We start from the raw sequence: 14477 nt of genomic DNA on the forward strand, positions 1-14477 counted from the left end.
CACACTGAAGCTAAAAGCAGGACTTCCTCCCAAGAGAACAGGGCAGCTCTGAGGAGCGCTGAGGTTCCATTAATGATTCACTCATTCGACAAATATTTACTGACCACCTACTACATGCCATACATTATACTAGATACCAGGCACACCACACTGAGAAAGGCAAGGTCCGTGCTCCCAGGGGGCTGTCAATCTTTTGGGGGAGACGATTACTAAACAGGTAAGGACACATGATAATTTAGGTAATGAGAAGGGCTATAAACAATAAAACAAGGTGGGGCAATTAGGGGGCAGTTCTACACATGGCAGGGTCAGAAAAGTTCTCTGAGAGGAGACTGAAGGATCCAAAGCAGCCATGCAAAGATCTGGACAGAGGCGCAGCGTGTGCAAAGGGCCCGGGGTAGGACAGAACTGGTGGGAGAACTGGAGGAACAGGAAGACCAGTGGCAGTTCTAGAGCACGGCATGGTGGGAGATGTGAGGTGGTGGGGGCTGCTCACGTGGGGCTTTGTGGCCTCCTGGAAGAGTGTGGAAGGTCTGACATATGATGAGGGGCAAGTGCCAGTTCATCACCTGGCATCAGAGCTCTGGGGGTCTGTGGTGTCTCTCCCCGTCAGGGCAGCTGGGGGAGCTTCTGCAAAAGCGCTTGGTTAGGAGCGATCTACCACCTCATCCTGGAGACTAGGAGCAACCTCCACTCATTCCGAGTAAATTGGCAAGCATCTGCGACCGTCAGAGCCCTGTGCTCAGCCCTTCACCTCCTCTCTTGGTCAAGGAGGCAAGTCATAGACTAGGAGATGGATCTGGGTTCCAACCCTGCACCAGTCCCTTCTCTGTACCAGTCCCTTCTCTCTGGGGCCCTCACTATCCCATAGGTAACATGTGGGCTGGGCCAGATCCAGTACTAACAGATAGCTATGATTTTATGACTCAAGTACTTGCTGCTGAACTTGAGGTGGGAGGCTGGGGGTGGGGCAGGATTTCCACATTGGCTACTGAGTCACCCAGCCTGTCAATGAAATATTACTCTTGGCCCTCCTTTCCCAGCACAGAAGAGCCTTTGGTAGCACAGATAACCCCAAAGTGGCCTCTGTGCAGGTAGAGAAGGGGTGCAGGTAGGGAAGGGGTGTATTTCTACAAAGACATGGGGGAGAAGGGAACAGGAAAGTGACATTTTCATCCTATGATTTAGGACTGGGTTAGGTAACTGTCAACCCACAGTTCCGGAATTTCCCAACATCTATCCTCTTAGTTTCCCTCCCTACCAAGCTCCTGCTTGCATACCCCCAGTAATGGGGAGCTCCTTCTCTACCCACGCCAAGCCTGTTGCAGTCCTCAACAGCCGTTAGAAAGGATTTCTCCATTTCATCAAAACCTGCCCCCTGTAATCCCACCCCCGTCCCACACAGAACAAACGAATCAGCTCAGGATTTTATTGGAGTTGCCACCATTTTGTTCCGTGTCTTGGGCTAAACCCTGAGGATCTAGGCAGGCGTCAGAGGACTCTGACCTGAAGAGCCTCTGGTGCAGGGACAAAGGTAGGGATGCGAACGTGACAGACTCTGCAGCCGCCACCCCAGGCACGGGACAGTCCTTCGGAGATCAGAAGTTACCAACACAGACTCGCACCAGCCCCAGCAGACACCCACCCACCCATGCTCCCACAGCTGCCTTTTTCTTTTGGCCAAGAAACCGGTCAGCAAGGTATCTATTTCAATCTCTCACCCAACACAGGACTTCCTTTCACAGAATCCATGGTCTCTCCTTGAATATCGCCACTGACAAGGTGTTCTCCACCTCGCAACAGTGGACACTTATCCGTAGAGGCAATCTAGGCCAGTGAGGAGTGTCTTCAAAGACCAAGGATGTAAGAAGCCGGTCTAATGGAGATGCCTAGATAACCTAAAATCCGCTTCGGCACCCTCCCCTACCCGCCCAGTCTTTCACCAAAGCCGATCCGGAGAGCAATCATGTGACTGGTTTGTATTTCACACCAGCCCATGGTGGAATTCCTTGCAGCCAGTTTAAAACAAACAAACAAGGGGCGCCTGGGTGGCACAGCGGTTAAGCGCCTGCCTTCGGCTCAGGGCATGATCCCGGCGTTACGGGATCGAGCCCCACATCAGGCTCCTCTGCTATGAGCCTGCTTCTTCCTCTCCCACTCCCCCTGCTTGTGTTCCCTCTCTCGCTGGCTGTCTCTATCTGTCAAATAAATAAATAAAATCTTTAAAAACAAACAAACAAACAAACAAGGAACAAAAAGTTCTTAAGATCTGAAAACAGCATGGGGAAATGCTCCTGATAGGAGATTGAGCGATTTGGTCAAAATCATTCACTGAAAGTCCTCCTGCAATACCAACTCGAGAACATGAGAGTTGACAGCTCCCAGAAGATACAGCTCACAGCCCGTGGACAGCAGAGGCGAGGGAAGGGGATCTCCGGGAAGGACTACCACAGACAGCATCCCTAGCCTGTTCTCTGGGGACAAAGGCATTTTTTAAAGCATGAATGTGGGTAAGTCCCTTCCTTCCCTTGTTATGGGCATCAAAGGGTACAATGAACAGAAAAGCACTCTTACGTGAGAGGAGAGGCTGTCATGGGCTATCAGGCCGGATACATGGGGCAGCTCGGGCTGCTGGCCGCCGAAATGGCAACAGCAGCTCGGTATCTCTCCAAGGGCAATAAGCAGCGCTCCAAGGGCAATGCCAGCACCCAGGACACAGTTAAACTGTGATACAGCTCCAGGGTGGTTACTCTGCAGCCACTAGAATATTATAAGTGATTCTGAGCAAGAGAGGAAATCCTCCGAGAAACCAGGATTGAGAACTATAGGCGTAGCCTGCCCTCAACTTTATGTAATGTGTATAAATAAAATTGCAAAGAAATATACTAACACGGCAATAGGAAGCTATTTTTGGATAGTTGACAGGTCAGCAATTGTTATTTTCTTCCTGTTTTTCTCTGTTTTTCAAAATTCCAATAATTAGTATTTTTCTTATAATGAAGGTGGAGACTAGGCGACTGTCAGTTACTGAAGAAAAAATGCTAAGTAAGAGAGGTTCAGCAAGCAGAATAAAGACTTAGGAGGAGGGAGAGCAGCTTCAAGATACACACAGACCTAGGACAGCTGTGATTGACTTCCCGGGGTCTCCCTTGGCCAAGGCGTCTGTCAAGGAAACCTCAGGAAGGTCACGCCTCTTCCCATCAATTTCTCCAACTGTAAGTGAGTACCTATATATTCACCAAGGGCCTCAGGTCCACACTGGTGGAAGAGGGCCTGGGCCACATGGAGGGGACCCGGGGTCCTCTGCCCCACTTTCTAAGGGTGCGGGGCTGAGCTGCCGCTGAGTGGGCTCCGGAGCAGGGGCTCGAGGATGGGAGGAGGGCAGAGTACAGTGTGGGCACACCTGTCCCAGGCAGGCATACTCCCCGGCTGGTGGCTGTTTCGGGGGATTGCAAAACCCTGCCACGCTGCCCCATCCAGTCTCTCAGGGCTTGCTCCACCTGGGGAGAAGACAGGGGAGGGAACTGCCAGGGGCCGCGGCCCGCCAGTGCTCGGGGTTGGGGAGGGCTTGTTAAATATCAACCTCATCTCACAGATGGGGAAAACAAGCTGGGGGAAGGAAAGTGATGTAACAGAGGTGACAAAAACTGATTAAGTGCCAGAGTGGAGCCTGAACTCAGACTTGACTACCATGCTGCCTGCATCTGACGAGGTCCCCAAGATCCTTCCCTCTTCCCAGACCTAGATGCGCGGCGAGAGGGGGCGGCACGCTTTCGGAAAAGAAAAGAAAGGGGTTGGGACCTCAGCCTGCACCCTGGCCAGTCCTCCAGCAACGTACGTACCCTCGTTATAAGCACACACCTGCCTGCCTTAGAGCCTTCGTCCCGTCCTTTCCCGAAAACCCTCTTGCGGCTCCCCAGCCCGGGATGAAATACCCCCGCTGCGGCGACCGCTCGCCTTCCGACCCCCGGCCCACCGCACCCCCCCCCCCGCCACCGGCGGGGCACCCCGGGGCCCCGCTCACCTCGCAGGACCCCGGAGTAGGCGGCGATGAGGGTCTTCATGCTGAAGCCGCTGCAGCTCACGGCCGCGCGGGAAGCCGGCTTGCCCCGCGCCCCTGGCCCATGCCCCGGCCGCCGGGGCCAGGGCTTCGCGCCGAGCTTGGGCGCCGGGGTGGGGGGGACGGCGCCGACGCTGGGGCGGCTACGGCTCGGGGAGCTGGGGGCGCACCGCCCGTCGCGTCCCGAGCAGCAGCCGAATGCGGGCGGGCGGTGGCGGCCACTGCGCTCGGCGCTCTCGGAGCGCGGCGCTTTATCACCTCACAACCCGGCGGCCCGACGCGGGCTGGGGCGGGGCCGGCCGTTCCACGCGGCCCGCCCCCTCGTCCCGGGGAGCCCGAGCGCCGGGCGGCGCGGGTGGGCGGGGCGGGGCGGGCTCCCCGCGGGACGCGCGCGGGGCCCGGGCCGCCGCTCACCCCCGCCCCCGCGCGCCCTCGGCCGCTGCCCCGCGGGGACCCGCGGCTCCCGGCCCGGAGGACGCCGAGCACGTGCAGCCGGCCGAGCGCCTTACGGGTGTGTCTGCCCGCGGCCCGGCCTGCCCTTTGCTAGGATGCTAAGGCCCCGCCTCGGGTCGCTGGTGCCGGGGTTAGTTAGGTTAGGCCTGGGCTCCTCGGCCACCCCAGCTGCCTCTACCTTTCCATCTGGTTATCAAGAAAGCCCACAGAGCATCTCTCCCCTGCGGGGTGCTGCGGCCCCAGCCCAGCCAGCCCAGTCCCTGCCAGTGGGATGCTCACGTGGCTGAGGGGTGAGGCTCCGGGACCCCGGAGCCATCCACACACGGGGGCTGTTGGCAGTCCTGGGACAGGAACCAGAGGAGGGAGGCCCCTGCCTCGCCTGGGCCTGGATGCACTTCCCGGAGGGGTTAGTGCACAGCAGCTTTGCCCTCGCAGCTGGAGTCTGACTCTGGCCCTGCCTTCCCTGAACCTCATCTCCGTATCTGTAAAATGGAAATAATAATAATTTTTGTGAAATGCTTTGAGAACTAAATGAGGTAAGATACAAAAAAGCCTAGCATCGTGCCAGGCACATGTTACAAAATCATCTTCCTTGCCCATTGGTGAGTGGTTTTGCAGATGGAGTCTGTGGGCACAAGGCAGAAGGACAGACGTGATGTCTTAAACTGGGAAGGTTGAGAGGAGATGGCACTTGCCGCTGGACCGGAGATGATCAGTATGTTTCTGCCAGGCCGAGAGGAGGAAGAAGGGCATTCAGGCAGAGGCCACAGCGCAGGGTAAGTCCTGGAGATGAGACCCAGAGCACCCTGGTGTGGCCAGAAAAGGGATGCAGGCAGGGGAGGAGTGGAAGATGAGGCTGCCCGGTGGACAGGGGCCAGATCTGAAGGGCCTTGTGATGTTGCCGAGAAACTTGGCCTTCATCCTGTGGGGGATGGACCAAAGGAGAGGTGCGAAGAGCAGGGCACCTTGATTAGATTGGAGGGTTGGAAAGAGCCAGTGGATTGGTGGTAGGGAAGTGGGGCTTGGGGAATAGGGCAATAACGTGGCTGGAGTTTGGCCCTTCACACACACGTGGCAGCTTTCTTTTTCCTGGGACTATGGTCCCCTGCATGAGGTGAGCACGGGGGACTCACCAGGCACTGACTCCCTCCCCGCCGCTCCCAATATCCCCACATGCCATCTGTAAGGGTCTGCCCTGTTCCGCCTGCAGGAGCTTGAGCAGGGGGCCTCTGGGACCCGAGTCACATTTCCTCTATCCTCTCCCTACCCAACCCATGGGTGCTTTGACCAAACCAGGAATAGAGAGGCCAAGTCAAGCTGCCAGGCAGGAGTTGACCAGGGTGGGCTTCACCAAGGATGGCATGTCCCACCGCCCCCCCCCCCCAGTCACCCATGTTGTGTTGCCTTTGGGAATTATGGGTGCCGCTTTGTAGTTTGGGGGGGGGGTTGGACACTTGCACACCTGAGACTCCTTACTGTGATAGCAGCCTTAGCCCCTCTACTGCACGTGGCCAGCCCACAAGGCAGAGAGGACACTTGCCTTAAGAGAGGCCTAGGGTGAAAAGCAAACACAAACATTTACCAAGTACCCTGTTCCATGCCAGGCTCTGTTCTGTGCGTACTTACCCAAGCCTCACAGCTGCCCTGCAAGGGATGATTATCACCTCGTTTTGCAAGTGAGGTACAGACAGGTAAAGTGACTTGTCTTGAGGATTACAAAGTGAGGAAGTAGTAAAGCTGGGATTTACGTTCAAGCCTTCCTGAACCTTAAGCCCACGCACTTCTCCTGACTTAAGCGGTTGGGGAGAGGGACCAGCCCCAATACTGGAACTACTTGATAATACCAAATTTCCGTTCATCACCTCCTTTAAACTTCCCCCATAGCCCTGTGAGATTATTCCCATTTTGTGGTCGGGAAAACTGGGGTTCAGAGAATCAAAGAGCTTGCCAGAGGTCATGTTGGGGCTGGGATTTGAACCAGTTCTCATGCCCAAGGCTAGGGCTTGTCTGGGTCAAACTCATTCCCAGGGCTCAGCTCACTCAGAGGGTGGGTGAGGAGAGCCTGGCGTGGTCCTGTGGTCCAGAAACCCACCCACCTCCTCCTTCCTCACCCAGGAATTTGCCTGGCATGGCTGTTTTGTCACATGACTGCACCCCTACTGGGACTGCTTCCCTTCCCTCCAACCCCCCAGTGTCCTCCTTCTGAGTGACTTTACCACATGCTGCTTGGTCATCAAAAGCCGGAAAGTGTACAATCTTAGGTGACAGGCTAAGGGGTCTGGACTTTATCCTCAGAGCAATAGGGAGCCATCAAGGGCTTTAGCAGGGGTGACAAACGGCCAATTTTGTGCTCTAGAAAGATCGTTGTCCAAAGAAGAACGTATTCAGCTGTCACCTCCATAGCATCCTTCCTGATTACCTATGGCCTGCACCGGCCAGGGACCCTGCAGGAGACAACCTCTCTGGAATTGGGTAACTGGAGGAAATTTTCGTACAAAAACTTTGCAGAAATATAGGCAGGATATAGAGACAACTCAAGGGTTGGTGCAGTACCCCAAGGCTAGTAACGCTGTGGGAGTGCAGCTTGAGGGTCCAAAGGGAGGAAGCCACGCAGAGAAGGAGCTGTGTAGAGCGGACTGCCTGATAGCCTTGGCCTTCATTGAAGGGGAGTAGACCAGCTATGTTGACCCGGCAGGGTCATGCTCTGTCCCTCCCTCCAGTCTCCTGCTGGGCTTCCCGTTGTCCAGAGTATAAGGAAGCCCAATAACACAGCCCAGACAGAGAATTCAGTAAGCGTGCAGGATAGAGAAAGGTAGAGAGTGGGCCTAGGAGGGTAAATGGAAGGTACGCAGCACATGGGCCCTAGGAGGACCCTCTCTCAGCTCTGTGTCCCCATCAGACCCCTGGCTTCTCTCAGCCAGACCTTACTGCGTGCACAGCTGTCTTGCCCACGAGACGCTACTTGAGGGCAACGGTGGAATCCGAGGGCTGTCTGTGTCCCAGTGCCCAGTGCTGGGCCTGGCCCACAGGAGGGATTTGGGTAATACTGGATGGAAGAAAGGAAGGAAGAAGGGAAGGAAGGGAGAGAAAAGGGAAGAAAGGGAGAGAAGGGAGAGACGAGGGTAACACAGCCCGCACTAAAGTGATAGCAGGGCCAAAGGTAAGAAGGGAAGGTTGAAGGAAAGCTGAGGTCTTAGAATCTCCAGGTTTTGGGGACATGGACATAGGGCTGAAGGCCCACGGGGGTAATTGAAGATGACTTCAGGTTTCAAACCTCCCAGCTCTAAGGCCAGGCATGGGGCGGGGGCGGAGGGTGGCGCTGGGTCGTAGCCTTTGGCTATATGTTCTGTGACAGGTCTGGCCAGCTGGAGAAGAGCAGGGCTGAGACCCTTGGGAACAAGCCATCAGCACAGCCCCGGCCCCGTTTGAACATGCTCTGTTGCAATGTGTACCGAAAGCTCCCCTTGCATCATTCCATCTGCAAGGTTCTTACTCAATTTCTCTTAAGACCGTTCCCCTGCAGGAAAAGGGGGCAAACCTCCTGTTGCACAGAGAGCTCCTGGTGCAGTCCGTCTGGCCCACCTTCCCTGAGACCCTCCTAGCCCGGTGCTGGCCCTGGGGTGCAGTCCTTTTTCTCCAGGAGCCTGCATGCTGAGGGAAGAAGCAGACATGTTACAAAAAATAAGCCAACCATGACTATGTGTGAGAGACTTAACTAGACTGCCTGTGGTGATCGTTTTGCAATATATATACATAATTCTATATATAGATGAATATAAAGCGGCTCATCTTGCACACCTGAAACTAATCTTATGTCTCAACTGTGTTTTTAAAAAGACCGTTACTGGGGCGCCTGGGTGGCACAGCAGTTAAGCGTCTGCCTTTGGCTCAGGGCGTGATCCCGGCGTTCTGGGATGGAGCCCCATATCAGGCTCCTCTGCTAGGAGCCTGCTTCTTCCTCTCCCACTCCCCCTGCTTGTGTTCCCTCTCTCGCTGGCTGTCTCTCTCTCTGTCGAATAAATAAATAAAATCTTTTTAAAAATTAAAAAAATTTAAAAAAATTAAAAAAAAAAAGACCATTACTCTTCAGCACAAGGCCCTTCTCCTGATCCACATGCACCAAGACCCTGACCCGGGCTCCAGACCGAAAAAGCCCCTAACCTTGCCACCTGTTAATGTCACCTACTGTGTCTGAGCGGCAGTCTGCCTGTGCTCCATCCAAGTGGGACTAAAAGTACCTCCTTCCTAGGATTGTAAGGACTAAAATAATGAACGTAGAGTGCCCAGCACAGAGCCTGGCCTATAGTATTCGACAAATGTTGTTATCAATAGAAGTACTTTGATCGACACTAAGAACTGGGGGGACAGGTTTACCTGGAAACGGGGCAACCTGTCCGAAAGCCTCTGAACAAACATGATGGAGGAGGGGAGAGTGAAACGCGGAGAGAAACCAGTGACCCTGAAGGGCACTAGAGAAGCCAGACAGACACCTCAGCGTGACCACAGCTCCCAAAGGAAAACCCACAAGGAGAGCAAGGGTCCTGGAAGGAGCAGAGGCCTAGCCAAAGGGGACTGGAAATGCGTGCGAGGATCGTGTTCAGCTGGAGAAGCCCTGGGAGACCGGAGGGGGACTACAGCAGTACTAACCAGCAGCCACTCTTCTTTTTTTTTTTTTTTTAAAGATTTTATTTATTTATTCGACAGAGATAGAGACAGCCAGCGAGAGGGGGAATACAAGCAGGGGGAGTGGGAGAGGAAGAAGCAGGCTTACAGCAGAGGAGCCTGATGTGGGGCTCGATCCCGTAACGCTGGGATCACGCCCTGAGCCAAAGGCAGACGCTTAACCGCTGTGCCACCCAGGCGCCCCAGCAGCCACTCTTCTAGCTACTTTACATGTGTGGATTGGTTTCAGCCTCATGACAGCCCTGGAGTAAATACTACTGTAATTAGCCTCATTTTGCAGATGAAGAAATTTAGGCACAAAGGGGTTAAAAAAAATTCGTCCAGGGCCACACAGCTAAGAACTGCCAGAGCCAGGATTTAAACCCAGGTAGTCTGGTTCCAGAACCTATAGGCCGTATAGTAGCTGCAAAATCCTGGCCCTTTCTCAGGTCCACGGAATAAACTGCTTATTTTAAAGGCTGTGTGGTGTCCCTCGAGAGAAGGAAGCATTGGTTATCAGGAGCTGTTGCTGAGTCACCTAGAGGGAGTGCTTTTAATGCACCAATTCCCTTTCCGGCGGCCTTACTAGAGTCCCAAGCGGGCCTAGGTGCAGGCCCGTGGCACTCGGCACAGTCTTGCGCGCGCAGGGGGACCAGCAGGCACGCACGGTCCTGCCAGGGAGGAATAGCTGTCTCAGACGCAAGCTCATCCTACAGTGAGGGGTCCTGGTGACTCTAGGCTCCACTCCCGGCCTGGCCTTGTGGAGTTTTGTCAATCAGGAACCTGTACAAGGATTTTGACACAAGGCACGCGGGAGACCCAAAGAAGGGCAGGAAAACAAATATTTGAGATGAGATGACCAAGATCAGAAGACCCTGAAGCCTGTAGAAGAGTGTTGACTCTCTCTTTACAAGAAATATAAAGTCAGGAATCGGATGGATGTGTTTCAGCCTCTTTCTTTAGTATCCTTGGCCTCCCCCAGGCTTTGGGTATGACGGGCTGTGACACTGAGTAGGGCTGACATCTTGATTAGGCTGACCTTCTGTGGAAGAGTGCATATCTAGAAACATACACACACCTCCCCCCTCAATAAGCACAACAAAGCTCTCTCCATCTCTGCTGGGCCATGCCACCTTCCTTTGCAGAGACAGCTCCTACCAGCCTCTTCATGGGCCCCCTGTCTCCAGCCCTGTGCTCCATGCTGACCCCCAGAATGATTTTTGGAACGCGCAATCCAACCATTCTCACCTGTGGCTCCCATAGCTTTAGGACGAGGCCCAAGCTCCTTAAGATGGCATTCAAGGCCTCACATGATCCTGCCCCTACTACTCTCTCTAGCCTTCCTCCATGCCTCTCTCTGATATGGATTCAGCTCTCTGGTCATATCAGGCCACTTGCTGTGTCCTTGAATGTACTTTCCGCCTCTGGGTCTTTGCTCACTCTGTGCTCTTGAACTGAAGTGCCCTTGAACTGAGGTGCCCTTCTCCCTTCTTGAACTGAAAAGTGTTTCCTCTTCAGCACCCTGCCCATCCTTCCTTCCTTTATACATCTCCCTCCAAGAAGCCCTCTCTACAACCAAACCCACTTTTTTGGTTTGGTTTGGTTTTTTCGTTAAACATTCACTTGAACATTAACACTGGGACCTGGGCTAGGAATATGGAGGCATACATGGCAGGGTCCTTGCCTTCTGGAAGTTCACAGCTTGGAGAAATACATACATACTTTGGCGTACATCCATAGTTTGGAGAAGCCAACATTTTGGAGAAACAGTTTGTATAATTTATCTGTCTAGATTCCTCCCTCTCCCATCTGACTGTAGGCAAAGACAAAGCTGATTCAAAGATTCCAGCACCTAGGATGAGACCTGATATAGGGAAGACATCAGAAAAGAATGTATTGACTTCCTCATGGGTAAGGACTGAATGGATCTTATTCATTTTGTTGCCCACTTCCTGTGTGCAATCACATGCACTCTTGGGACCTGGAAAATACAATGTGGGCTTCTGTATTACATCTCATGTCACCCAGAATAACTTTTGTCATCATTCATTCATTCATTCATTTATTCACTGATTCAATATCTTTATCACGTACATACTCTTTGCCAAGACCTGTGCAGGTGCTAGAGATATAATGGTGAGGAGAAATCAGACCCAGTCCCAACCCTCCTGGAACTTTTGAAGTTCAAGGTCAAATTGAGAAGTGGAAGTAAAGTCCTCATTGGAGTTTTTAGGGAAGGGGTCTTTTAGGGAAGAGACCAGAGATTGAAATGAATTTAGCCCTGACCTTGTTCATGACATTGGATATGCATCCTGTTATTTAACCTTCAGAACCCTGGAGATATGAGTTCCAACAAGCTTAAAATAAAGATGAAGAAACTGAGGCTTAGAGAGGTGATAGCAAAAGGGCTGAGTCTGGTATCCTAATTGGTCTGATGCCAAAGCCCTTGCTTGTTCTAATTCACCTGGGTCTGGATGGAAGGGACAAAGGGAGGAAGGGAAAGAGGGAGAAAGAGAGAAGCTGAGCTACCCCTTCAGTCCTGTATTGGGATGGTGCTGTGGAGGTGGCTTGGGCAGGAAGGATAGACAAAATCTGGGTATTTTCCAGCACTGCCATTGGGCAATCCCCAGAATTAAGTCATGGTTGTCACTTCTTGCGTACCTGGTATTGAGAAAGAAGGTCAGGTCTAAAAATAAATTCAGGGCAGATAGCCCAGTGTGACCTCTGCCAGGCTTGGAGGATTGCTTTCTACAACAGTTTGGACATTCTGTGATCTGCACTTCCCTTCTCATCTACACAAGCCTCAGTGATATGCCAAACACAGATGGGTAAAGAAATGGCTTGGCCATTCTGAGACCCCTCCGTTAGGACATTTCAACTAAGATATCAAATAGATCAGCAGGTGGTTGTTCATAATATTCACTCATCATCCTTTTAATATCTACAGGATCTGTAGTGATGTCTCTTTTTCGTTCCTAATATTGGCAATTTTTTCTTTTTCTTTTTCTCTTGACCAGTTTGACAGAGGTTTATTAATCTTATTTATTTTTCCAATAACAATCTTTGGTTTCAAATATTTTCTCTGTTTTCATTTATTTCTGCTCTTATCTTTATTGTTTCCTTCCTTTGGCTTGCTTTGAATATAATTTTTCTCTTTTTCTTAAGCTTATAGATTCCAAGCCTCTCTTGTTTTCTAACATAAGCATTTAATGCTATAAATTTCCCTCTATGAACTACTCTAGCTGCATCCCATAAATTTTGATATGTTGTGTTTTCATTTCATTCAGTACAAAATATTTTATACTTTCCTTTGTACTTTCTTCTTGACCCACTGTTTATTTAGAAATGTATTGTTTCCAAATATTTGGGAATTTTTCAGATATCTTTTTGTTATTGATTATTAATTGGATTCCATTTTTATTGGAAAACATACTTCATGTGATTTCAATTCTTTTAAATTTGTTGAGGGTTTTTTTCAGGGGCAGAATATGGTAATAGGGTCTGTCTTGGCAAATCTCATTTTCTCCCCCCAAATCCTTCATGTACACTGGAAATGAGTGTTTATTCTGCCAATGCCATGTAGAGTGTTCTGAAAAGGTCAGGTCAAGTTGTTTGATATTGTTATTTGGGTTTTCTAAACCCTTGTGGTTTTCTTTTCTTTTTTTTTTTTTAAAGATTTTTATTTATTTATTCGACAGAGATAGAGACAGCCAGCGAGAGAGGGAACACAAGCAGGGGGAGTGGGAGAGGAAGAAGCAGGCTCCTAGTGGAGGAGCCTGAGGTGGGGCTCGATCCCAGAACTCCAGGATCACGCCCTGAGCTGAAGGCAGACGCTTAACCGCTGTGCCACCCAGGCGCCCCCCCCCCTTGTGGTTTTCTGTCTACTTGTTCTATTAGTTACTGAATGGAGAGGAAATTTGAAGTCTCCAACTATACTTGTGGATTTATCTATTTTTTCTTTCAATTCTATCGGGTTTTGCTTCATGTATTTTGAAGATCTGTTATTAGGCTCTATTTATTTAGGGTTATTATGTTTTCTTGACAAATTGGCCCCTTTATCATAATATAATATGACTCTCTATTTCTGGTAATATTCCTTATTCTGAAATCTACTTTGCCTGATATTAACATAGCCACCAACTTTCTTTTGATTAGTGTTTGATTAGTGTTTGCATGGTGTAACTTATTCCATCCCTTTTCAACCTCTATGTTTTTATATTTAAAGCAAAGTCCTTAACATACAGGGAAATGCAAATCAGAAACCACAATAAGATATCACCTTCCCCCTGTCAGAATGGTTAAAATAAAAGAGACAAGAAATAAGTGTTGGTGAGGATGTGGAGAAAAAGGAACCCATGTATACTGTTGGTGGGAATGTAAATTGATATAGCCCCGTGGAAAACAGTATGGAGGTTCCTCAAAAAATTAAAAATAAAAATACAATATGATCCAATCATTGCACTACTGGGTGTTTACCCAAAGAATATGAAAACACTAATTTGAAAAGATATATACAACCCTATGTTTATTGCAGCATTAATAGTGGCCAAGATATGGAAGCAACCTAAGTGGCCATTGGTAAACAAATGGATAAGGAAAATGTGGTATATATAAACAATGGACTATTACCCAGCCATAAAAAAGAATGAGATCATGCCATTTGCAGCAACATGGATGGACCTAAAGGGTATTATACTAAGTAAAATAAGTCAGACTGAGAAAGCCAACTGCCATATAATTTCACTCATACGTGGAATCTAAAAAAAAAAAAAGGAATAAACAAACAAAAAGCAGAATCAGAGCTATACATTCAAAGAACAAACATGGTTGCAAGAAGGGTGGGAAGATGGGCAAAATGGGTGAAGGGGAGGAGGAGATACAGGTTTCCAGTTATGGAATGAAGAAGTCATGGGAATAAAAGGCACAGCATGAGGAATATTGTCAGTGATATTGTAATAGAGTTGTATGGGGACAGATGGCAGCTACACTTGTGGTGAGCAGAGCATAGTGAATAAACTTGTCCAATCACTTTGTGGTGTGCCTGAAACTCCAGTAACAGTGTGTGTCAACTATCCTCAAAAATCAATAAATAAGGTAAGGTTCTTAAAATAATAAATAAATAAAAGTGAGGTTCTTACAGACAGCATATAATTGAGTCTTAAAAAAAAGAAAAAGCCTGTTTGATAATCTCTGCCTTTTAATTGGGTGTTAAACAAGATCATTGACCATTTATATAATCATCAATATGGCTGGATTTAAATGTACCACGTCACTAGTTTTCTATTTCTGAGATCTGATCCTA

General features: G+C 50.2%; 1 protein-coding gene across 1 annotated transcript in view; it reads right to left on the minus strand.

The window, feature by feature from the left end:
• Positions 1-4299, minus strand: part of DGAT2 (diacylglycerol O-acyltransferase 2) — a 31198-nt gene extending 26899 nt beyond the window's left edge. Inside the window, exon 1 of the mRNA XM_026518126.4 lies at positions 4025-4299. Coding sequence (XP_026373911.1) covers positions 4025-4064 — 40 coding nt within the window. The 5' untranslated portion in view covers positions 4065-4299. The remainder of the gene's footprint in view (positions 1-4024) is intronic.
• Between the last annotated feature and the right edge of the window lie 10178 nt (positions 4300-14477).

Source organism: Ursus arctos, unplaced genomic scaffold (assembly GCF_023065955.2).
Source record: "Ursus arctos isolate Adak ecotype North America unplaced genomic scaffold, UrsArc2.0 scaffold_22, whole genome shotgun sequence".
NCBI lineage: Eukaryota > Metazoa > Chordata > Mammalia > Carnivora > Ursidae > Ursus > Ursus arctos.